General features: G+C 39.2%; 1 protein-coding gene across 1 annotated transcript; it reads left to right on the top strand.

Moving 5' to 3' along the window:
* Nucleotides 1-22018: 22018 nt before the first annotated feature.
* Nucleotides 22019-24641, top strand: LOC122279030 (sulfite exporter TauE/SafE family protein 2-like). The gene is made up of 4 exons (XM_043089293.1): nucleotides 22019-23018; nucleotides 23735-23878; nucleotides 23975-24127; nucleotides 24214-24641. Exons 1-4 carry the CDS (start codon nucleotides 22209-22211, stop codon nucleotides 24520-24522), a joined length of 1416 nt encoding a protein of 471 aa, XP_042945227.1. The 5' UTR covers nucleotides 22019-22208; the 3' UTR covers nucleotides 24523-24641.
* The last annotated feature ends 4 nt before the right edge of the window (nucleotides 24642-24645 follow it).

Raw genomic sequence — 24645 nt, 5'->3', positions numbered from 1 at the left:
GAAAGTTTTGGTGGGGCTTTAATGAGGACTCCTCTAAGATTCAGTGGATCCCTTGGGATCAACTTAGCTCAACAAAGGAGCAAGAAGGCCTTGGTTTCAGGGACTTCAAAGCCTTCAACCTGGCAATGCTTGCCAAGCAAAGCTGGAGAATGATCCAAGACCCTTCCTCTCTTGTTTCCAGAGTCTTTAAATAGAAATACTTCAGTGCATGGCAACTTTTGTATGACAAACTAGGATCTGGTCTCTCCTTTGCTTGGAGAAGCATCATAGATGGAATGTCTATCCTCAAGTCAAGCCTAATGTGGAGGATTGGTGATGGGTGCAACATCAACATCTAGACTAAAAGTGGATACCATCCCTACCTCACTTTCAGGTGAGTACCCCTAGAGAACCTGATTGCTGGTGTGAAAAAGTGTGTGACCTGATTGTTCCAGGACAGAGGAGATGCAAGGACGATCTCCTAATGGAGATGTTTTTAGAAGAGGAAATCAAGGCCATAACTTCCATCCCTATTAGCTCCAGAGGCAGGGAAGACATATTAACCTGGCATCTAACTACCAATGGACAATATTCTATAAAAAGTGGATACCACCACTAGAATCAACTAGAAGCAGAAGAAGTTGGGGGAGAATTCACATAGGCAAATGGAAATAGGAGTGTGGAAAAGGCTATGGAAAATGAATGTGGCCCCTGCAGTCAAACATTTCATTTGGAGGGCATGCAAAAAAGCACTACCCACCCTAACTAACCTGAAAAGAAGAAGAATAGTAGAAGACAGTGAATGCCCTATTTGCAAACTTGAACCCGAGACCTCTGGTCATGCACTATAGAGCTGTACAGCAGCTAGGGATGTGTGGAGCCTGGAATGTATCAAGGCCCAAAAAATGTCCTTCCAAAATGATATTTTTTTTCAAAGTTTGGGCAATGTTGAATCAAAAGCTTGATACAAATGAACTCTAGGAGAGTGCTGTCATGATGAGGGGCATATGGTCCAGGAGAAATGATCTCATTCATGGCAAAGGCTTTAAGCATCTAAATCATCTCATGCTAGGAGCCAAAACAGAAGCCCTTGCCTACAAAGATGCAAATAGTTTTCAACGAGACCACCAACAATTAGTTGACCAGAGAGTTTTGTCATGGCAAAAACCAACAAGAGAATCATACAAGGTCAACTGGGATGCAGCTCTAAAGGTAGAAATAGGTAAAATGGGGCTATGGGTTCTAGCTAGGGACCACCAAGGCTATGTCATTGGAGCACTAAGAGCAAGGAGACCATTAGCAGGGAAAGCATTTGAAGTAAAAGCATACGGGTTAGTAGTGGCAGCCACTTTTTGTAAAGAACTAGGCCTTAACCAAGTCCACATAGAAGGGGACTCAAAGCAAGTTATCAACCTAATGCATGGGATGGAAAGAACTGGAGTCTGGGGGGTCTCTTAGTTGAAGATGCAAAGAACATCTTGTCTAGCATCAACAATTGGAAAGCAACACATGTCTATCGAGAAGGCAACAAAGCAGCTCACAAACTAGCAAAATATGTTTTAAACTTAGATGAAGATGTATATAACATTGAAGATGGCCCTTTGTGCATTCAATCAAATGTAATTACTGAGCTATTTTCAGCATAATTAATGAATTTAGTATCCAGTTTCAAAAAATATATAATTTACAGTTGTATATAAAATTACTCTTCAAATCCACAGAGGTGGTCTAGGTCATGATAAAGTGGTTTGAAACCCATTGTGACGATTGGGGACATCGATAGGATGCTGATACGTACCTATAATAGTAAATAAATAAATAATATTAAACATGTAAATAAAGATAAAGACACATGAATTTACATAATTTAACATAGAGCACATGTACATGGATCATTTAGAGGATAAATCTATTATAATATAAATATAATCTCTAATCTCTCATTTTGTTTTCTCTGTAAAATGAAGATGTGATACTTCTTTAGCTGGGAGAAAAGTAAAATCTCTCGAAAAGAAAATCTCTCTCTAGAGTTCTCAGAGTTAAGTTGGAAATGATCTTTGTGCACTCATAACAGTCGTCTGGCCATTTGGAGTTCTCTCTATCATCTTTTTTTTTTTTTTTTTTTTTTTTTTTGTGAATAAGATAACTTCCATTGATTAAACACTTGTTACAAAGCTTCTAGCTGAACTACATGTTTAATACAACTAGGAATCTCCTCTAACACATAGAGATCTAGATCACTCAAGAGGGCATTCTTGGCTAGTACATGTGCTGCCATGTTAGAATCCCTCTTGGTATGGCTAAAGTTCCAAGAGACAAAGTCTTCTAGCACATGTTTTGTGTCTTCAATTATTAAACCACCCTGACTCCAATCACCTTTTGACTTATGCATCCTTTCTACAACCTGTAGTGAGTCTCCTTCAAATATGATGGACTGGAAACCAGCCTCTTTGCAGAAAAGGACTGCCATCATCATTGCATATGCTTATGCTACAAAAGGGGATACTATGAGGCTTCTTTTTGCTCTGAGAGATCCAAGAACTTGTCCCTTACTGTCTCTTATTAGTCCTCCAATTCCAATTAGGCCCCTGGATTGGTTAAGAGCAGCATCCCAATTCATCTTGTACATCCCTTCCGGGGGTGCTTTCCACTTCTGGTTGTTACCTGAGTTTTCTATGGTCCTTGCAACTTGGACAGCCTGTTCTGTTTCTTTTAAACACCTGAGATCATCATAGACTTTCCTTACAATAGAGTTTGGGTGCCGGAAGTCCTTCCCATGCACAAAATCATTCCTCCTTGTCCATATCAGTCTCACTATTGACCCTGCTTCTTCTAGCAAATTGGTTTACTGGCTTGGCTCCAAACATCACGAGCAGCTTCACAGTTCCACAAGGCATGGCCTGAAGTCTCCTCTTCTAGGCCACATATTGGACATCTGTTTTCTTCCGTGATTTTCCTCTTTGAGAGGTTTGAGAAGGTTGGTAAGGCTTCACTACAGGCTTTCCAGAGGAACATTCTGACCCTATTCTGAGTCTTCAAATTCCACACAGCCTTCCACAAGTCTCTTTGAGTATTGATAGTTGAGGGGCCACTTTCTTGGTTGGATTGAATCTCTCTATGCATATGGTAGGCACTCTTCACCGAGAAGATGCCATTGATGGTGCCTCCCCAAACCAGTTTGTCTTCTCTCCTCCCTAGGCTGATTGGTATGGATTTGATTACATCCACCTCTTGTTCAGTGAATAAGGTGGTAATCTTGTTTTCATCCCATCTCCTTAGGTAGGGGTCTATTAAGTCGGCCACCATTGTAACCTCCTCTATGTTATTGGACCTGCTTTTTTTTTTGTGAATAAGATAACTTCCATTGATTAAACACTTGTTACAAAGCTTCTAGCTGAACTACATGTTTAATACAACTAGGAATCTCCTCTAACACATAGAGATCTAGATCACTCAAGAGGGCATTCTTGGCTAGTACATGTGCTGCCATGTTAGAATCCCTCTTGGTATGGCTAAAGTTCCAAGAGACAAAGTCTTCTAGCACCTGTTTTGTGTCTTCAATTATTAAACCACCCTGACTCCAATCACCTTTTGACTTATGCATCCTTTCTACAACCTGTAGTGAGTCTCCTTCAAATATGATGGACTGGAAACCAGCCTCTTTGCAGAAAAGGACTGCCATCATCATTGCATATGCTTATGCTACAAAAGGGGATACTATGAGGCTTCTTTTTGCTCTGAGAGATCCAAGAACTTGTCCCTTACTGTCTCTTATTAGTCCTCCAATTCCAATTAGGCCCCTGGATTGGTTAAGAGTAGCATCCCAATTCATCTTGTACACCCCTTCCGGGGGTGCTTTCCACTTCTGGTTGTTACCTGAGTTTTCTATGGTCCTTGCAACTTGGACAGCCTGTTCTGTTTCTTTTAAACACCTGAGATCATCATAGACTTTCCTTACAATAGAGTTTGGGTGCCAGAAGTCCTTCCCATGCACAAAATCATTCCTCCTTGTCCATATCAGTCTCACTATCGACCCTGCTTCTTCTAGCAAATTGGTTTACTGGCTTGGCTCCAAACATCACGGGCAGCTTCACAGTTCCACAAGGCATGGCCTGAAGTCTCCTCTTCTAGGCCACATATTGGACATCTGTTTTCTTCCGTGATTTTCCTCTTTGAGAGGTTTGAGAAGGTTGGTAAGGCTTCACTACAGGCTTTCCAGAGGAACATTCTGACCCTATTCTGAGTCTTCAAATTCCACACAGCCTTCCACAGGTCTCTTTGAGTATTGATAGTTGAGGGGCCACTTTCTTGGTTGGATTGAATCTCTCTATGCATATGGTAGGCACTCTTCACTGAGAAGATGCCATTGATGGTGCCTCCCCAAACCAATTTGTCTTCTCTCCTCCCTAGGCTGATTGGTATGGATTTGATTACATCCACCTCTTGTTCAGTGAATAAGGTGGTAATCTTGTTTTCATCCCATCTCCTTAGGTAGGGGTCTATTAAGTCAGCCACCATTGTAACCTCCTCTATGTTATTGGACCTGCTTGTTGGGGTAAGAAAATGAGGTCTTGGCAGCCATTTATCTTCCCAGATTTTTACCCTTGATCTGTTTCCAATTCTCCACTGTAATCCCTCTTCTAGAAGCTTGATACCAGTATGTAAGCTCCTTTATACTAGTGATAGTCGACTGCCTACCTTGGCATCTAGGATTGAGCCTCGTGGGAAATACTTCTGTTTCATAATTATGACCTGGAAAGAGGCTGGTTTTTGTAGCATATTCCACCCATTTTTTGCAAGGAGGACAACATTGAAGCTACTGAAGCTTCTAAATCCCAACCCTCCTTGGTCTTTTATTTGCTTATCTTGCTCCATTTTAGCCAGTGAATCTTGGACTGGTCCTCACTAAACCCCCACCAAAACTTCCTTAGAATCTGGTCTAACTTGTTTGTGATTGACTTAGGAAGTAGAAAGATGCCCATTGTGTAAGTGGGGATGGCCTGCAGTACTGACTTCAAGAGTACTTCTCTTCCAGCTGATGACAGACTCTTTGTTTTCCAATTTGTTATCTTGGCCCATGTTCTATCTATCAATCCATGAAAACAGGTTGCCTTTACTCTTCCCACCATGGCTGGTAGGCCTAAATACCTCTCAAATGATCTCGTTGCATTAACTCCTGCTATTCGAAGGATGTGAGCTCTACATTCAGGTGGTGTGTTTCTGCTGAAGAAGATGGATGAGTTCTCTTTGTTGAGCAGTTGTCCAGAGGCTTGTTCATAACACTTCAGGATGTGCATTAGTCTCCTCCACTCAAGGGTGTTTGCTTTGCAAAATAGCATGCTATCATTAGCAAAAAACAAGTGGTTTACTTTAACTGGTCCCCTTCCCACTGGTACACTCGAAAGCTTGCATTGGATTTCTGCTTGGGACAGTAAACTTGAGAGAGCTTATGCACATATGATGAAAAGGTAGGGGGACAAAGGATCCCCCTGCCTTAGTCCACGGGTTGGTTTAAAACTCTCCTGACCTTCTCCATTGATCAAGATTGAGTAAGTGACAGAAGTGAGAAAATTCATCACAAGTGCAATCCACTTTCTATCGAACCCCATCTTGCACATTACAGACTCTAAGAAGGACCATTCCACTCGATCATAAGCCTTACTCATGTCAAGTTTCAGTGCCATGTAAGCTGTCTTGCCTTGCACTCTTGTGGACATAGTGTGTAGTGTCTCGTAGGCCACCAAGATGTTGTCAGTTATAGCTCTACATGGGACAAAAGCACTTTGATTCATAGAAATTATGTCAGGTAATACAAGCTTGAGTCTATTGGAAATCACTTCTGCAATTATTTTGTATATTACATTATAAAGACTAATGGGTCTGAAATCTGACACTCTTGTGGGGTTTTTGACCTTTGGGATCAAGGATATATAAGTATCATTTACTTTTTCCAGAGAACCTGCTTTGTTGAGAATGTTTAGCACAAAGTTTGTCACCTCTATACTTGTAATATCCCAATTTTGTTGGTAGAACAAAGCTGGAAAGCCATCTAGCCCGGGAGATCCCATTCCTTTCATTTGGGAAACAGCACTTGTGACTTCAGTTTCTTCAAACCTCTGCATTAGAAAGGATTTCATGCTTGTTGTTACTCTTGAGGGCAATTCCTTTATGCAGTCTTCAATTCCTGAGGGGGAGGAAGAGGTGAATAATTCTGAGAAAAACCTTGTGAATGTGGCTCCTATCTCCTCCTTTTCTGACACCATGTTGTTCCTATGGTCCAGAACTTGTGAGATTCGATTAATTTTTCTTCTGTGAGATGCATGTAGGTGGTAAAAGGTTGTGTTTTTGTCTCCTTTCTGTAGCCAATGTTGTTTGACTTTTTGTTTCCACCTCAATTCATCTTCAGCCAGTGTCTAGTCAATCTCTCTTTGCAGGTTCCTAACATCTTCATGGTGGTCTCCACTGCCTGCTCTTGTATTTCACCCAACCTCTTCAATTTCTGCCTTATCTCGGATGGAGCTCTTTTGTTGACGTTCCTGTTCCACTTCTAAAGCTCCTCCCCACATTGTCTCAATTTGTTCCTCATTGCCTCAGAATTAATTCCCCCATCTGCTGGCTTTGTCCAGGCTTCTTTGATTACAGTTGGAAATTCCTCTTTCAGGGTCCATGATGCTTCAAATCTGAAGCACTTTCTCCTAGTGCTTTGTTGCCCCTGGCATGTGCCAATGCTGATTAGTAGGGGGCGTGGCCTGAGGATAAGATTGGCAGCACCCTAACATAGAAATCCTTAAATTCTTTCAGCCATTCTGGGTTAGCAAGTGCATGATCTAGTCTTTCTTTAGTGAAGCTTGCCTTAGCTCTATTGTTGGCCCAAGTGAACTTTGGACCCTTGGTAACCACTGGATTCAAATTGCACCATTCGAGTGTGTTTCTGAAGAGTTCCATCTGTTTGTAAGGTCTTGGGCCACCTCCCTTCTTTTCTGCTTGACAGACAATTTCATTAAAGTCTCCACAGCAAATCCAAGGTGTTTTGTTTGTTGGTTTAAGGGATTTGAGGAACTCCCAACTTTGATGTCTCTTAGCTGTCTCAGGATGGCCATAAAACCTCATGAAGAACCATGGTTTCTCTTTTTCTGTTGTTACATAAGCACTGATGTGCCATCTCTAGTAGTTATGAATTGTTACATTTACACTTGTTTTCCACATTAGTGCAAGGCCCCCACTACTTCCTCTGCTATCTACTGCCAGGCATGCTTCAAACTTCAAACTTCTACTTACTTCTTCTCCCCTTGTTTTAGAACACTTGGTTTCCATGAGAAAAACCATGGATGGGTACTTATCCTTAACAACCAGGTTAAGGGATCTAACTATCTGAGGGTTCCCAAGCCCTCGGCAGTTCCAAGCTAGGATGGTCACTGATGCTGGCAGGGCTGGGTACCAGCCACTGCCTTTGAGATGATGTTTCCATTGATGTTTTCATTCCCCTTCTGTTTCTTTGGAACAGGTTCCTTGCTGTTATGGATCCATTTTCCATTTCTCTTATTGCCTGCTCTCAAGGAATAGTTTGATATTTCAATTAGAGTTTCCTCTTTATTGCTTGTTGTTTCTGGTGTCCTTACACGAGCCAGCCTCTTCCATCTTCTAATGGTGTGTTCTATAGGCCTTCTACCTAGGTTCTTGTTGGTAGGTAAAGTAGGTACTTTGCTAGTCAGTTCCATTGAGGTGTATTCCTTATTGCTAGGGTCCATGGGTGTGACAGCTGGACCTCCCTCACTTTTTTCTAAATCTTTCATAACCTTACATGACTCTAACTGGTTTCTTGCCAGTTCTAGATAAGTCAAACTTTCATAGTTACTGTCTAGTTCCATGTTAGTGGGATTACCTGGTGGTGCAGGAAATACTGGTTCCTTTTCGGCAGGGTCTTTTTTGCTTTGGTCTGATGCACCTTTTGAGTCTAATGAGTGATTACCATGTTGAGCTTTATTAAGTGGCCCGAGGGGAAAGTTTACACACTTCCTTCTGTCTAAGGTGACTTCTGCTTCTGACTGCCCTTCATCCCCTCGATCTGTCTTGTCCCAGTTGCCCCCCTCACCTTTCGACTACAAAGTTGAAAAAGCCTGTTGTAACATTTTTCCTCTATCACCACCCTTCTTGTCTTCACACTGTTCCTCTTTATGGTGGCTGTCACCAGTTGAGCCACTGTATCTGTGGCTATCAAAAAGGTTTGTGTTCATTGGTTGTGCTCACAGCCATGGACCAAACTGTTGTGTTACTTTTTCCTCTCGTTGTTGTTCATAGCGTGGTCTCATGCAAGATTTGCCCTTGTGTGCCAACACTCCACATTGAAAACAGAAATTCTGTAACCTTTCGTACTTCATTGGAATCCAATGTTGTTTATCCTCGAATTTGAGCCATTTACCTCTTATCAAAGGTTTATGCAGGTTGACAGCCACCCTAACACGAAGGCATCTGCCCCATGCACGTCCATCTGCACCTGCTTCAACTCAGATGACAGGCCCAATCGATGCTGCAAATTCCTCTCCGAAAAACTTTGTCATGGTTGCTAAGGGGAGGTTGTGCAGTTGGATCCAGAATGGCTCATACACAAACTGAAGTGCACTAATCGAAATTGTTTCATCCACTTCTTGTAGAGCTAGTAAACTCCTGTCATACAACCAGGGCCTTCCACTTAGAACCTTCTCTTTGTCCGCCTTTTTCTAGAACTCAATCAGGAAGCATTGGTCACCTAACTCCTTGAACTTGACCCAACCCTCCAGCCTCCATACCTGAGATAAGGTGATCTTGAAGGCCTCGTTGTTTACACTTTTTTCTACCAAAGCCTTCCCAATTATGCATAGATTCCCATGTCCTCTTGCTGCTTCTTGTTGAACATGAAAACATGAGTTCTCTTCCTTTGTCAAGTGCACTGTTTCCCATCTTTTTGCCAGTTCATCAGTAGCATCCATCGGAATCTAGTATTTGGTAACTGGGCAGAAAACTAATAGAAACAAAACAAAGATCCAAGACCAAAACAACACTTACCTCACACTGTGTGAGACCAAAACCTTTGAGTAAAAACTCAGAGGTACTAAAACCTCACTCTTCCTCACTCGAGAGAGAGAGAAGGCACTCTATCATCTTATTTGATCCTTCTATTCTGACTCTTGGAAATGGTGCGAAACGACAGCTGTATGTCTCATCTTGCATGTTTGAGTTGCTTTTCTCCTATCTCTCAAATTTTCTCTCTCTCGGACATCTGCCTTCTTTTTCTTTTTCTTTTTCATCTTGTCCTCTTCATTCATTTTCACCCTTGCCTCTAGGGGTGTTCAAAATTCCGAGACTTCCGATTCCGACCGATTTTTGCTCCGATTCCGACTCCAGCGGTGTCGGAATATTCGAAACTCAGAATCTGAATCGGAAGTCTTCCGATTATGATTCGGAAGTCGGAATCGGAATCGGTACCCAGTTGGTTCCGACTTCCGAATTCCAATTTTTTTAAACAAATAATCCGGCTGCAAAACGACGTCGTTTTGCAGCTGGAATATTTGTTTAAAAAAAGTGGAACGGCGTCGTTCCATTTAAATGGGAACGACGCCGTTTTGAATAAACTTGCCACTTACCTCAGTCTAGACGACTCACGGTCTCAATCTGAATTCCGTTTCTAAACTCTCACTCTCAAGACAGACAGTGCTCACAGTGCTCTCAGACTCTCACGCCGATCTCCATTTTTGCTCCACAAACCTCTCACGCCACACGCTGCACGAAGCCGCCGCCCCCCACCGTGACTCCGTCCGCCGTAGACTGCCATCACCGCACTGCCGCAGTGCCGAATCCGACCAGTTTTTTCCAAAAGGTAAAAACTGGTGACTCTTGTGTATTCCGAAATTTATTTAAAATTTTAAAGGGATTATTTGATGTATGGAATTTTTCTGTGAATGGTGAACTGAGTTGTGAAATGATTATGTATTGAGGAACCATTTTTCATTTTCAATATTTTATTTGTTTGTGATTTTGGACATTGAAGGCAACATGTTTGTGGAAATGTCACAAAGAAACGGAATATACATAATACATTAGCTAAAAAAAATTTTAGGATGGGTGAATTGATTATTGATGTATCCAGTTGTCTATGGGTTTTAGGAGTTTAAAATTTTTATTTTTATTTTATTTTGTTTAGGAATTAGGACACCAACTGTCTTATTTGGCACAGAAGTCCTAATTTGATTAGAACGTCTATCTCTTAATTGATTTAAACATTAACAGGGAGATTTTAAATTTTGATGTCAAACTTTTGTTGAGAGGAACCACTCCATTTTTAGAATTTTGATGTCAAACTTTTGTCTATGGTTGATTTGTTAAAGTTGGATTCCTTATATGGCTTTAGAATATGCTCTGAATCCAAATGGGAAATAAGGGTTCGAATCTACATAGACAAATGAATTCTTTGTTAAAGTTGGATTCTTTAAAGACCTTTATTTTATTCATCGTTATTAGTGTTCATTGCCAAATGAATTCCCTTATGCTATACACTACTTGCTTGCTATAAAACTTGTGTGATTGTCTGGCTTATGTAGTTATTTTAAATCAAGGTTTTGGTCGGTTGATTTTGGCAGAATATGTTGTATGCTCTATGTAACACCCCAGTTAAAAATCCCTTAGGCCTTGACTTTATTTTTAGTGCTTTAACTATTTTGGGGATAAAAGCCAAGAGGCCAATGGAAGAGTGAAATGTGGCATATTAGAAGTTTGTCACGTTAGAGCATCCTCAATGGATTATCCAAAGTTAAATGACACTAAAAATAACAATCATATCTACTAAATTTTTCATCCAACCATACTCTTGTATCAAACTTTCTCCTATCAAACAACCATATATACTCCATTTTCCATTCAACAATCTTTTTTTGCCAAACTTTCTTCTATCTAACAATCATATCTACTAAATTGCATCACCTATTATATGTGTCAGATTCTTTTATTGTTTTTTTAATAAACTTATTAATTTGGTCTTCTATATATGTGTCAGATTTGAAGCTATGGAGGAAGAACCATATGGGACCCCAGAACAGGATCAAGATGCCACAATGCCGTCCCCAGCACCGAGATCGAGACCCTCTTCCAGAACACAAACTTCATGTGCAAGTAGTCGATTCCCACTCCCGGTAAATATAGAAGATGAGGATACATTTAATGAGGAGGCTGAGATGGGTATTGGGGATGAGCTGGATGTACCACCTCCATCCTCGAGTGCCAAGCCACCACATCCACGATCAAATAAAAAAAGATCGTGGACGTGGGAACATTTCACCAAGGTTGACGGTGACCCCTCGGAACCGCACGCGGCTTGCAACCATTGCGGCCAAGAAGTTGCTTGTCATTCAAAGAAACAAGGCACTACTTGTTTGATATCACATCTAAATGGTTGCCAGAGGTATAAGATAGCGAAGGGATTGGTGGCCAAAGATCAAACAACGCTGAGTTATGAAACTTCTAATACGACTGATAGTACGCAAGTTAAGAAAATGGTCATCCCTCAATATAGTGAGAAGATATTGAGAGATGCGCTTGCCGAGATGATCATTGAAGATGAGATGCCTTTTACTACAGTTGAGAAAAGAGGGTTCCGAAAGTTTATCAAGCTCATTGAGCCACGATTCCCATTGCCGTCACTGTATACAGTGATGCGGGATTGTATGAAAAGGCATTTAAAAGAGAAGGCTGAGATGAGACAAATGTTTGTGAGGACTGCCCAGAGAGTCTCATTTATGACTGCCACATGGACGTCTATACAGAATGTTTCCTACATGCGTATTATAGCACACTACCTTGACAGTTCATGGACTTTAAAAAAACGGATTACTGGATTTAAAGAAATCAATGATCATAAGGGTGCATCAATTGGGGCAGTGATGGATGATTGCTTGAAAGATTGGGGAATTCAGAAAGTTTTGTGCATTACAGTTGACAATGTCAGTGCCAATGATACTGCAATTGAATGGTTCAAGCGGAATACGAGAGTGAGAGATGATGTCATCCGAGACCATGAGTTTATCCATATTCGTTGTTGTGCTCACATAATCAACCTGATTGTGACTGAGGGGTTAAAAGAGGTTGATGATTCCATTACAAAAGTCTGCAACATTGTGCGGTATGTGAGGGCTTCCCCGCAAAGGCTGAAAAAATTCAGGGTAATAGAAGAACAACTTGGGATAAAACATTCTTGGACGCTATGCTTGGACATTCCCACTCGATGGAACTCTACATACATGATGTTGGATGTGGCACAGAGATACCAAAAAGTGTTTGAGCGGATGGAGGTGGAAGATGGGGGTCTGCGGTATGCTTTGCTGGAGCCTGCAGGAAAGGGGCTCGGTCGGCCAGACACACATGATTGGACGAGTGTAGGATTCTTTGTCACATTTTTACAGATTTTTTATGATATTACAATGAAAATATCTGGATCCGCATACACGACTACAAACTTGTGGTTCAGTCAGATCTCGACACTACACCACCCCTTGGAAGATAGTTGTGATGAACCTAGCAGACTGTTATCTGGTATGGCTCAGAGGATGTTGTCCAAATATAATAAATATTGGGAGCAAATTGAGAAGATAAATAGATTACTCTTTGTGGCTGTGATTCTTGACCCTCGAATCAAGTTGGCTGTGATAGACTATTGGGCAAATTCCGTCCTCGGGGCAATGAAGGCTGCATCATTTATTACAGCGCTGAAAACTGATCTCGATGACTTGTACAACCACTACAAAAATAGTGGACAGCCTTCATCTTCAGCGGGTACCTCACACGTGACTCCGACACCTCCCTCTGATGACTTTAGCTCGATTGACACATTGCCTCGACGCCGTAGGAATTACGACATCATGAACGAGTATCATCAGCTGGTTGCATCGAAGAATATTATGGGGTGTACTTCAGAAGTTGAACGGTATTTTATGGAAGAGGTCAAGGCACCTAGTCCTGCATTTGAGATATGCATTTGGTGAAAGGCTAATTCTATCAAGTATCCAATCCTTTCCCGTATTACCCGAGATGTGCTAGCCATTCCTATTACGACGGTTGCATCTGAGTCGGCGTTTAGCACTGGAGGTCGAGTGTTGGATGCTTTCCTGAGTTCTTTGTCATCGTCAACCGTGGAGGCCCTCGTTTGCACACAGAACTGGATCATTGATACACCCCTTGGACTAGATAGCATTGGCATTGATGATGAGAGCTATAGGCTTGAAGATGGTAATCTTATTTTACTTGTTTTTTTTATTTATTATTTTAATTGTTTTTATGATTTCATAAATTTATTTAATTTATATTTTTTTATCATTTCACAGATGTAATTGTGAACCCCAGTATAGTTGCCGATGACTGATGGAGAATGGATAAATATAAGTTGATATCAGAATTAACTTAATCTTTATTGGTATTAATGGTAATTAAATTTTACTTTTACTGTGTTCAATTTTCTGGATCAATATTTGGTTACATTTATTGATTGAATATTTTTTTATCTTAATTTCAGGTACTTCAAATGACCAACTACGATGCTGCAAATGATGTTTTTTTTTGTTGTTGAATCAAAATGTTTATTCTTATGGACTGTTTAATCAAACTTTGAACTCGGCTGTTATTTCTATTATTCATTATTTATGATCTTCTGAATTATGTATAATTAGCTCCTAGCTATCTATAAAGGAAATATATTGTCGTAAACGATTCTGTATACCAGTACGCGCACCCATCTAACGTGAACGGTATTAATTGTGACGTTGTATGCACTCATCTTGATCTATCTGATCATGATCACTAAAAAAAAGCAATCAGCAAATCATTGCATGCATGCCCATAATTATTATAAGATTTTTCAAAAAAATAGTACTAGCTAGTACTACCTGCCTCAAGCATGCAGGAAATTTCTTTGTGATTTTCGCTCGAAAATGCGAAGGGAGCTAGCTAGATCATGAGCCGCCTATATACACACACACATATATATATAAGTACTATATCTCCCATAATGCAAGTCTCCTTAATTAGTAAATTAATCATAAATGGTAAAAGAGAAATGCCATGTACTAATTTCAAAAGTACAAATTCAAGTCTTTTATAAAAAGATTGACTTCATTATAAAAAAGCGTGAAAAACTGATCAAGACCTATATTTTTATAAAGAATTTTAGTACATATAAATTATAAGCAGAGTCGTGTATTAATCTATGTATAAATATTGATTTTTTTATATTTAAAATTTAAATTAATATTATTTTTAATAAAATTTACTTTTTGATTAATCACATTAAACTAATACATAAATTAGTATATAATTAAATTTAAAAGAAGATAAAACCTATCAAAATAAAAGAAGTCGGAAGTCGGAATTCTGACTCCTATCGGAATTCTGAATTCCGACCTACTAAGGAGATATTAACTTAAGTATTGGAGACTCCCACAGTCTCCACCAAGGCCTCCAACTCTCTGTGTTTACTCTAAGTAGACCAAAGATCCGAGTCACTGGAACTCGATCTGAAGGCATAGAAAATAAAACATTAACAATACCAATATCCATACAACAAAACCCACCAAACAATCTTTATCCTTGAGATTCCTCCACAAGAGAACCCACCCATCATTATCATTATTGATATTCAATAAAACTGATTTCTTGCTTAATCTATGCAAAAATGAAACGAAAAAGAAATATTTTTTAAAAATAAATGTTGTGTTGTATTAGAGTTTGCAAGAGTTGACAGATAAACTCGTAAAGTTATTTGAATATAATTTTTTAAGATGTTTTTTTGTTTCGTGTTTTGTAAAAGTTATATTGATTTTTGTGTTTGAATAATAATAATAATTATATGAAAATTTAAAACAAAATAAAAAAAAAAATTATATTTAGATAACATTTGAGAATGAAGTTAAGAAAAAATTAATAAATGTGTTTGACAAATTTTGATAAGACCTTAATTGCCAAATTTTATAATTAAGTTCTATTTTCTTTCTCAGAAAAGTGTAGGGGTAATTGATTGATATCAGAGAAGGTGACAAAAAGAAGAAGAGATTGTTCAATCAGGTTGAGTACAACTATCAGCTTTCTGTATTTTGTGGGGACGAATCACCTATGACATTATTGTCATTTAATTTTACGTGGAAGTGGAGGGATTGAATTTGTTCTTTGTGGTTGGGATTACTGTCATCTGGTGGCCTGTTGCTGTTCTAGAGAGTTTACTTTTGATGTAAAACCCTTTTGGAGTACTCATTCTTTTGAATTTTCCATGCTTGACTCTTGAATGGGATGAAAGAAAAAAACTTACCTACCTAAGTACCCTAGCCTACACAATTAATTCTACAACTGGGAGGCTATTAGAAGTTGAACAAGTTGTCCACAATTAGACGAATAATGTCTTTCTTCCTTAATTCTAGAGGCTCGGTTTTACTGTTAGCATTCACAGCCTGCGCGATCATCATCTCTTAAATTATCCAAATATTTCTGAATATTAATGCAAAGATGTACTAATTTACTCACTAAATTAGTTAGTGATCAATCATATAATTATTTAATAATTAAATAATAACATAAAGTAAATAAATTACATACCACTAAGATTGGTACGTAATGAAGAAAAATCTTTTAAAAAATTCTTTAAAAGTAAAACCTTACAAGGCAGAACTCAAAAAAATCAATTTTATTATTTGAAAATCAAGTATATATAAATTTCAATTACAAAATCTTTATTTTCTTTTTCTTTAAGTATTTTTTAAACAATCTTAACCATTAAAATATATATATATATATATATATATGTAAGGAATCAAAGAGAAGAAAAGAAGAAGCTGGAAAAATAGAGAGCAGGTACACGAAGGATGAGGGAAGATGCTTTCTCAATATTCTGTGTAATGAGCACTGTACAATCTGTCCTACATATACACATTTCTGTAACAAACTAACCGTTTCTATACTAAAAATAGCAGCTGGCTAAGCAAAAGAATAATAAGTATTTACAAAGAATCAAAATAATGGAAATAAGCAAAAACTGGAAAAGAATACAATTTATCCCTTTTCAGGTTCTAAGCTTAAACGACTTGTAGGCTCTTTTGAAGAGGAACGGCCTGCAGTTTGATCATCTATGGTGTGTAATAGCCCCCCACAAGATGGAGAATAGAGGTTCACTATTCCCATCTTGGACAAATGCAACTGAAGAATAAAGGAAGGTAAAGCTTTTGTAAATATATCAGCAAGTTGACATTTTGAGGCAATGTGAGCTGTGATGATGCTGCCCTCTTGGATCTTGTCTCTGATTAAGTGACAATCTAACTCAATATGCTTTGTACGTTCGTGGAAGACCGGATTGGCAGCAATGTGGAGGGCTGCTTGGTTGTCACAGTAAAGCAATGCAGCCTGAGGATGAGAAACCCGAAGATCAAGAAGTAAATATCGAAGCCAAGTAAGCTCAGAACATGTGGAAGCCATGGAGCGGTACTCAGCCTCAGCGGAAGAACGAGACACCACAGATTGTTTCTTGGACTTCCAAGAAATAAGTGAGTCCCCTAGAAGAATGCAATACCCAGTCACAGAACGACGTGTGTCAGGACACGAGGCCCAATCAGAATCACAATAGGCCTTGAGTTGAAGTTGAGAGGAAGATGATAGCAAGATGCCCTGTCCAGGTGCTGCTTTGATGTACCGAAGTATTTTATGAGCTGCAGCCAAGTGTGAAGTGGTGGGATGATCCATAAATTGACTAAGGAGCTGGACAGCATAACATATATCAGGCCTAGTGATGGTTAGATATAGCAAACGGCCAATGAGTCTTCTATAAGAGCTCGGGTCTGAGAGTTGAGCACCAGATGATTTGCTAAGTTTAAAATTCTGCTCAAGTGGCAGCTTGAGAGGTTTGCTGCCAAGAGTCCCTGAGTCGGCCAAGATATCCAAAGTATATTTTCTTTGGCATAAGTGAATGCCTTTGGAAGACCTTGCAACTTCCAAACCAAGAAAATAGCGCAAACAACCAAGATCTTTGATCTTAAACTGAGTGTTCAGAAAAGATTTGAGTGATGCAATGGAAGAGGAACAGTTACCAGCCACAATAATATCATCTACATAAACTAGTAAGGCAGTGAAAGATGAACCATCTAGTTTAGTAAACAAGCTGTAATCAGCTTTAGATTGCTCAAATCCAAAGGCAATAAGAGAGGAAGAGAATTTAGAATACCATTGTCTGGAAGCTTGTTTAAGACCATAGATACTCTTGAGAAGCTTGCAAACTTGAGTGGGTCCTCCTTTGTCATAACCAGGAGGTTTGCGCATATATATTTCCTCATCCAAATCGCCATGGAGGAAGGCGTTGTTAACATCAAATTGGAGAAGTGTCCAGCCTTGTACTGCTGCTACAGATAATAAAACTCTGACAGTAACAAGCTTTGCAACTGGAGAAAAGGTCTCCGTATAATCTATCCCTTCTTGTTGTGTGAATCCCTTGGCAACAAGCCTTGCCTTCAACCTTTCTACAGATCCATCAGCATGAAATTTTGTTTTGTAAACGTATTTACAGTCAATTGCCTCTTTTCCAGGAGGTAAGTCAGTGATTATCCAAGTTTGGTTCTGTTCTAAGGCTAACAGTTCAGAGTTCATGGCTTGACACCAACCAGGGTGTTTGACAGCTTGTTTGTAAGTTGTTGGGTCAGAAACAATGGAAATGGAGTTTGAAAAAGCAGTAAAGGATGGAGAAAAATTCTGGTATGTCAGAAAATTAGCTAGAGAGCAGGGATTACCAACAGAGGATGATGGAGACTTGGACAGCAATTGAGAAGGAGCTGAAAGTGAAGTCTGGTGGCAGTGAAATTCTTGCAAGTATTGTGGAGCTGTCCTTACTCTATTAGACCTGCGAAGAGGAGGAGAAGGTGGGGTATCATGGGTGGAAATGGAAGGGTCATCATGAGGAGAAGAGGGGAGGGGATGGTGGGATGTAGCAATATGTTGGTGTGATGACTGTGGTGCTGAAATGGAAGGTGAAGTGGCTGGATGTTGGGGAAAGGCAGTGGTAGGAAAATCAAGAGAGTCGGGCAAGGGTTTTGTAAAGACAAGGGAGGGAGTTTGAGAGGGATGAGACAAGGATTGAAAGGGGAAGATGGACTCATGAAAGAGTACATCTCGAGAGATAAAGGTGGTTTTGGACTTAAGGTCAAGTAATTTATAACCTTTGGTGCCAAAAGGATATCCAAGAAAAATGCACATGCGACCTCGGGGATCAAATTTTTTTCTACCTTGGGAAAGGGTGGCAGCAAAACAAAGACTTCCAAACACTTTTAAGTGAGCATAAGTGGGTGGGGTCTTGAATAAAATTTCAAATGGTGTCTTGTTTTGAAGTAAAGGACTAGGAGTCCGATTTATGAGATATGTGGCTGTTAAGACACAATCATTCCAATATTCAAGAGGGAGACTAGCTTGAAATTTTAAAGCACGAGCCACATTAAGCAAGTGTTGGTGTTTTCTCTCCACAACTCCATTTTGTTGTGGAGTGGCCACACAACTAGTTTGATGAATGATGCCTTTGGTGTGAAAGAAAGATGGCATTTGGAATTCTCCACCATTATCACTTCTTAAAATTTGGATTTTGAGGTTAAATTGAGTTTCAACCATATGGGCAAAAGACTCAATGTTATTTCTGGTTTCTGCTTTATTATGGAGAAGATATAGCCATGTACTTCTAGAAAAGTCATCAACTAATGTGAGAAAATACTTTGAACCATCATAGGCAGGGACTGAACAAGGTCCCCAGAGATCACAGTGCACAATTTCAAAGGGTCTTGATGTTTTATGTGTGCTATGAGGGAAAGGAAGTCTATGAAATTTGGCCAATGGACAGATGTAACAAGGCTTTGTATTAGAAGTAGAAATGCTTTGCTTTACAATGGGATCTGAAATTAGATTTAAAACAGGAAAGGAAAGGTGACCTAGGCGACAATGCCATAGGTCAGTAACATTTTCAGCATGTAAAACAGAAGCTGTAGCCGAGTTCTTGACAGGTGAAAAATTTGAAAGTGTGGTGACCAATGTAGAGGGAGGGACAGCAATGTTAAGCAGGTGATATAGGCCATTCTTCACTTCACCCTTCCCAATCGTTGTCCAAGATAAAAGGTCCTGAATTAGACAAAAGTCAGAGAAAAACACTAGACAGCAAGTGAGATTGGCAGCTAACTTTTTAGCTGAAATTAAGTTAAAATTAAAAGATGGAACACATAAGACTTCGGTGAGACAAATGGAGGGTGTTAAGTGGACTGTGCCAGTGTGTGTGACAGGGACATTGGTGTCATTTGGTAATTTAACAGAGTGAGATACATGGGCAGTAATGGTAGTGAAAAAGGTGGTGCAACAGACCATATGGTCAGTGGCACCAGTATCAATTATCCAAGAAATATTTTCAGAAAACAAGGAATTATGTGTGGATGTGGATAAACAAAGAGGGATACCAGATATGTGAGCAGTCGAAGTGGAAGGAATGTTGGATTGAATCTGGTTAGCAGAGGGCTGAACAGTGTTGGAGGACTCCCTTGGTTGGAGTAAAGCCATTAACTGCTGATACTGAGACTTAGTAAGGCCAACCCGATCATCACTGTTGTCCTCGAGGTCAGGAGCAATTTGAGCAGCAAGAGCATTAGATCCTTGAGATTTATTAAAAAGCTTGTGTCCAGGGGGATAGCCATGGAGCTTGTAACATTTCTCCATGGTGTGTCCAGTCATATGACAATGAGAACAGATGGGTGCTTCAGCATTACCAGCTTTAAAACAGTTTTCAAGGGAGTGTCCTGTGATTTTGCAATGAGAGCAGTATGCTCTTTCTTTCTTGAATTTGGGTTGGGGTGAAATTTTGGTAGAATATTGAAAAGGTTTTCGAATGGCAAAAGCCATTGAGTCAGACGGGTTTGAGTTGGGAAGTAACTGGTGGTGGCGTTCTTGCTGTTGGATGAGGGAAAAAACTTTTGTGATGGGGGGGAGAGGATCTGAAAGCATTATTTGGTCTCGGACAGATGAATAGGTGGGATTTAAACCCATCAAAAATTGAAACACACAATCACGTTGGTAACGATCTGAGAGTGTTTTCATTGAGCCACAAGCACAAACAGGTATAGGATCATAAATGAGCAATTCATCCCAAAGAGTTTTAAGGTTGCCGTAATACACACTTACAGTGTCAGAGTCTTGAAGGAGGCCAGCAAGTGCCTTTTTGAGCTGATAAATGCGGGGTGCATTCTGATGGGAGAACCGATCGTGTAGATCAAGCCAAATGGCGTGGGCATCGTCGATGAAGGCAACGCTAGACCGAATGGAGGAGCTGATGGAGTTGTGAAGCCATGAAACAACGGTATCGTTGCAGCGTTCCCAGAGATCGAAGAGGGGGTCGTCTGGGTCAGTGGGTTGAGGGATTGAGCCGGTGATGAAGCCCAACTTATTTTTGGCACGGAGGGCTCGTCTCATTGCTCGGGACCAAGTAGTATAGTTCTCACTTGTGAGTAGGTCAGTGACCAAAATATGTGCAGGGTTGTCGCCAGTATCCAGGCGAAAGGGGTTGCTGGGATCGGCGAGGTTTGAGTATTTGGCCATGTATGTGGCACGAGGGCTGTTTGAAGGTTTGTCTGAACGAGTAGAGGAATGGTTGGGACTGTTTGATGAGCTATCGGATCCTTCAAAAACCTCCATGATTGTTGCTCTCAGGGCTCTGATGCCATGTAAGGAATCAAAGAGAAGAAAAGAAGAAGCTGGAAAAACAGAGAGCAGGTACACGAAGGATGAGGGAAGATGCTTTCTCAATATTCTGTGTAATGAGCACTGTACAATCTGTCCTACATATACACATTTCTGTAACAAACTAACCGTTTCTATACTAAAAATAGCAGCTGGCTAAGCAAAAGAATAATAAGTATTTACAAAGAATCAAAATAATGGAAATAAGCAAAAACTGGAAAAGAATACAATTTATCCCTTTTCAGGTTCTAAGCTTAAACGACTTGTAGGCTCTTTTGAAGAGGAACGGCCTGCAGTTTGATCATCTATGGTGTGTAATAATATATGAGTTGACATATTTAATAGTCATATTTAACAGTCATATTATCATTTTCTATACATATATTTATATCACTGGAATAAATACTTATAACAATAAAAACAAAAAATAACTAACTTTCAATTAAACCAATTTTTCAAATAATTTTTTAGAAAGATGTGTCTCCGTGCCGTCCGTGGCAAGGTATTGTAACGTTGAGTTTATTACTCGTAAGGTTGATATGTCAGCACATTTATTGGTAGACCCCTTATAATTATAAAAAAGAAATTAAAAATCAATAATGTTTATTACCGTGGGATCTCTTTTACATGGCGTGTTGGTGTTATAAAAATCAGATTTGGGTATATATGTATGGTTAATACTTCATTATTATTTACAAACTATTTATTATTTTTTATTACTATTTTTTTTTCATTATTTTTTATTACTATTTTTTTTTAACTTCTTTATTAATATTCATAAATCATTTAAAATCACCTCAATATCTAAACGTAACTGTAGAGATAGATTTTTGTCTTTAATATTAATATTTTTATTAACCAGAGATGGTGCATTCAGCTAATTAATGACCCCTTGAAATTGTTGGAAATTTAGACTTTTTAAATTCACTCTATAGGATCTACCTTTTGCAAGAATATCAAGAAAATAGATAAATGATAACAATACAAGATTTTACATAAAAAACTCTCAAAACAGGAGAAAAATAATCAGACCCAAAGAAGAAAATTTACTATATAAAAAATTGTTACAATCACATAATTTCTCTAATCACCCCAAACACATCTACAAAGTTTTTCCTACTAACAAAACTTTAACTCATACCTCTTACCATTTTATAAAAATGGATAACAGAGAAATTTAATTAGAATAAAAATTTACTAACAAAGCATTTGATTAGTACACTTTACAAAGAGGCTAAACCCAGGCTTTGGACCTTTACTCCTCTTTCATTCCCAACCAACGTGGGACTAAAACAAATGAGCAAAAACCCAACAGAAATGACATTACCATACTTGAAACATCATAGCCATTTTCGGTCTGTCGACTTGATCTTATTTCTGTCGATGTCCTCACAAATGTCATGCAACACTTCCTCCACGTTCTTATATAAGACACGGATACCGTTCATCTGGAGACAACACTACCAAGAATCCCTAACCAAATGAAAAATTACCAAAGTCTTGCATGCTTTATTCTTCCCCTTATCCTTCTCATCCCATTCGGCCATTCCCATGGAAAACCAACAAAATCCATTTCCGTTCCTCTCAGAAGTGACCGAGTACTAGAAAAACTTTACCAATGGAGGAATCACCAGATAGAGTCCCAACTAAACCAGCTTATAGGATTAGAAACCCCAGTTGTTTTGGCAGGAGTTCTTTGTTTCATAGCTGCTTCTATATCGAGTGCAGGAGGGATTGGAGGTGGTGGGCTTTTCATACCCATACTGACTATAGTTGCAGGCGTAGACCTCAAGACAGCCTCGAGTCTCTCAGCTTTCATGGTCACTGGTGGTTCAGCTGCAAATGTTATGTGCAATTTGTGCAACTTCAGTCCCAAGTTTGGTGGCAAGACATTGATCGACTTTGATATAGCACTTTTATCAGAGCCATGTATGTTATTAGGAGTGAGCATAGGGGTGATTTGCAACCTTGTGTTCCCAGAATGGCTCATTACCATTCTCTTTGCTACTTTTCTTGCTTGGTCTACCTCTAAGACTTGTCAAAATGGTGTGTTTTATTGGAGAATGGAATCTGAAGAGCTGTTGAGGAGAAATGGGGGTGGAAATTTGGAAAATGGGTTGACTAATGAGAATTCATCATGTGGTGATGAAAGTGAAGGGATCAAAACTGCTTTGGGTGTGAAAGGATCAGGTTGCAATTTGAGGTTTCCATGGATGAAAATGGGGGTCTTAGTTCTGGTCTGGCTTTCCTTCTCTGTTCTCTATCTTCTTCGTGGCAATCGGCATGGACAGGTACGTACGACGGTCCATCTCTAACCATTGATGATCTTCTCTATGATAATCATCAACAAATGAACTTCATGCATTTCTTTTTTGGTTTCTTGAATTACTTTGTACGTACTGTGTGATTAAAGCCGTTCCATTTCTAAACATCCCTAATTAATTATATAAGGACCTAATTACTTGAATGTCCATTAATTACGACATAAAACCATGCTACTCATTTGCTACCTTACTGACATATATTGTTACTTCATTTGGTTCATCACTGCAAAATCATCCAGTACTACTGTGATAAAAATGGTATATTACGTTGCTAAAGTGACATACAGCTTTCGTTACATAAATATAGAATATATATATATATATATATATCTAGAGATGGAATCATAGCAATGGATCTGCAAACATGTAATTTGGGAATAATTCCAAGGGATTCGTGGTCCCGTACGTACTGGAACGAACATGACCAGCCATAAGGAATTAAATCAAAGTATCATCGAGCAGGTTTGTGGGGATCTTTTAACGTTATTTTATTTTGCTTCTTTGACATTTCTTTTTTATTTTATTTGTAGTTAAGTGCATCTGTAAAAAATAAAAAATAAATTAAAAAAATGGTCCATAGAGAACCTTTTGAAATAGAAATATCTGGAGTCAAGACTGCTGCCTAGCTTTTAATTTTCTCTCTCGACTTATTTTTTCAGCATATATGTCGTTTTAATGTGCAGGGTCTAATAATCCAAGTAGAACCTTGTGGATTGGGTTACTGGATTATCTCATCATTCCAAATTCCTTTGGCAATGGTTTTCACCTCCTGGATCCTATGCAAAGAGGAGACTGTACTTAAACATCAGACTTCTCCAAACCACGAGGTGCTATAAAAATAAAATGAGTGAATACTATTTTTAGTGATTTAGATTAAAATTTTTAATACTTCACTTAGCATAAGCATTTACTCATTCGTTAAGGACGAAGAAGACCTACAGTTTAGAGACGGACCTTCAAGCAAACTTGTCTTCCCACGAATGGCATTTTTAGCAGGGGTTTTGGGAGGTTTCTTTGGCATTGGAGGTGGAATGCTCATAAGCCCACTTCTTCTTCAAGTTGGGATAGTACCTGAGGTAGCTTCTGATCCCCCCATCCAGACTACGATCATTTTAAACTTCCAGTACTGCTTATTTTTTACTTTGACATCATCTTGGTGCAGGTAACAGCAGCGACTTGTTCGTTCATGGTTTTCTTCTCATCCACCATGTCGGTATTCCTGTACGTTTTGATGGGCATGGAGCACATGCACACTGCCCTCATCTTCGCCATCATCTGTTTTGCTGCTTCACTTGTCGGATTGGTGGGGGTGAAGAGAGCGATTCGTCGATATGGGAGGGCATCTCTGGTCGTGTTCTCAGTTAGTATTGTAATGGTTTTGAGTACTGTTCTGATGACTACCTTTGGAGCACTTGATGTTTGGAGGACCTATGTTTCTGGGAAATACATGGGATTCAAATTACCCTGTTAAAGAATAACTTTTATCAGTAGGTTTCTTAATAAGTCCTCCTGTTTAAGGTAGTAAATAAGAATTGTAGGTTTCATTTGAAGATGGATAAGTCCTAACAAAACAACTTGCTGTGTGAAATAGGGA

The sequence above is a fragment of the Carya illinoinensis genome, chromosome 10 (genome assembly GCF_018687715.1).
Source record: "Carya illinoinensis cultivar Pawnee chromosome 10, C.illinoinensisPawnee_v1, whole genome shotgun sequence".
Taxonomy (NCBI): Eukaryota; Viridiplantae; Streptophyta; class Magnoliopsida; order Fagales; family Juglandaceae; genus Carya; species Carya illinoinensis.
Note: the sequence above shows the minus strand (reverse complement) of the source record. Positions and strands in the feature narration are given on the sequence as shown.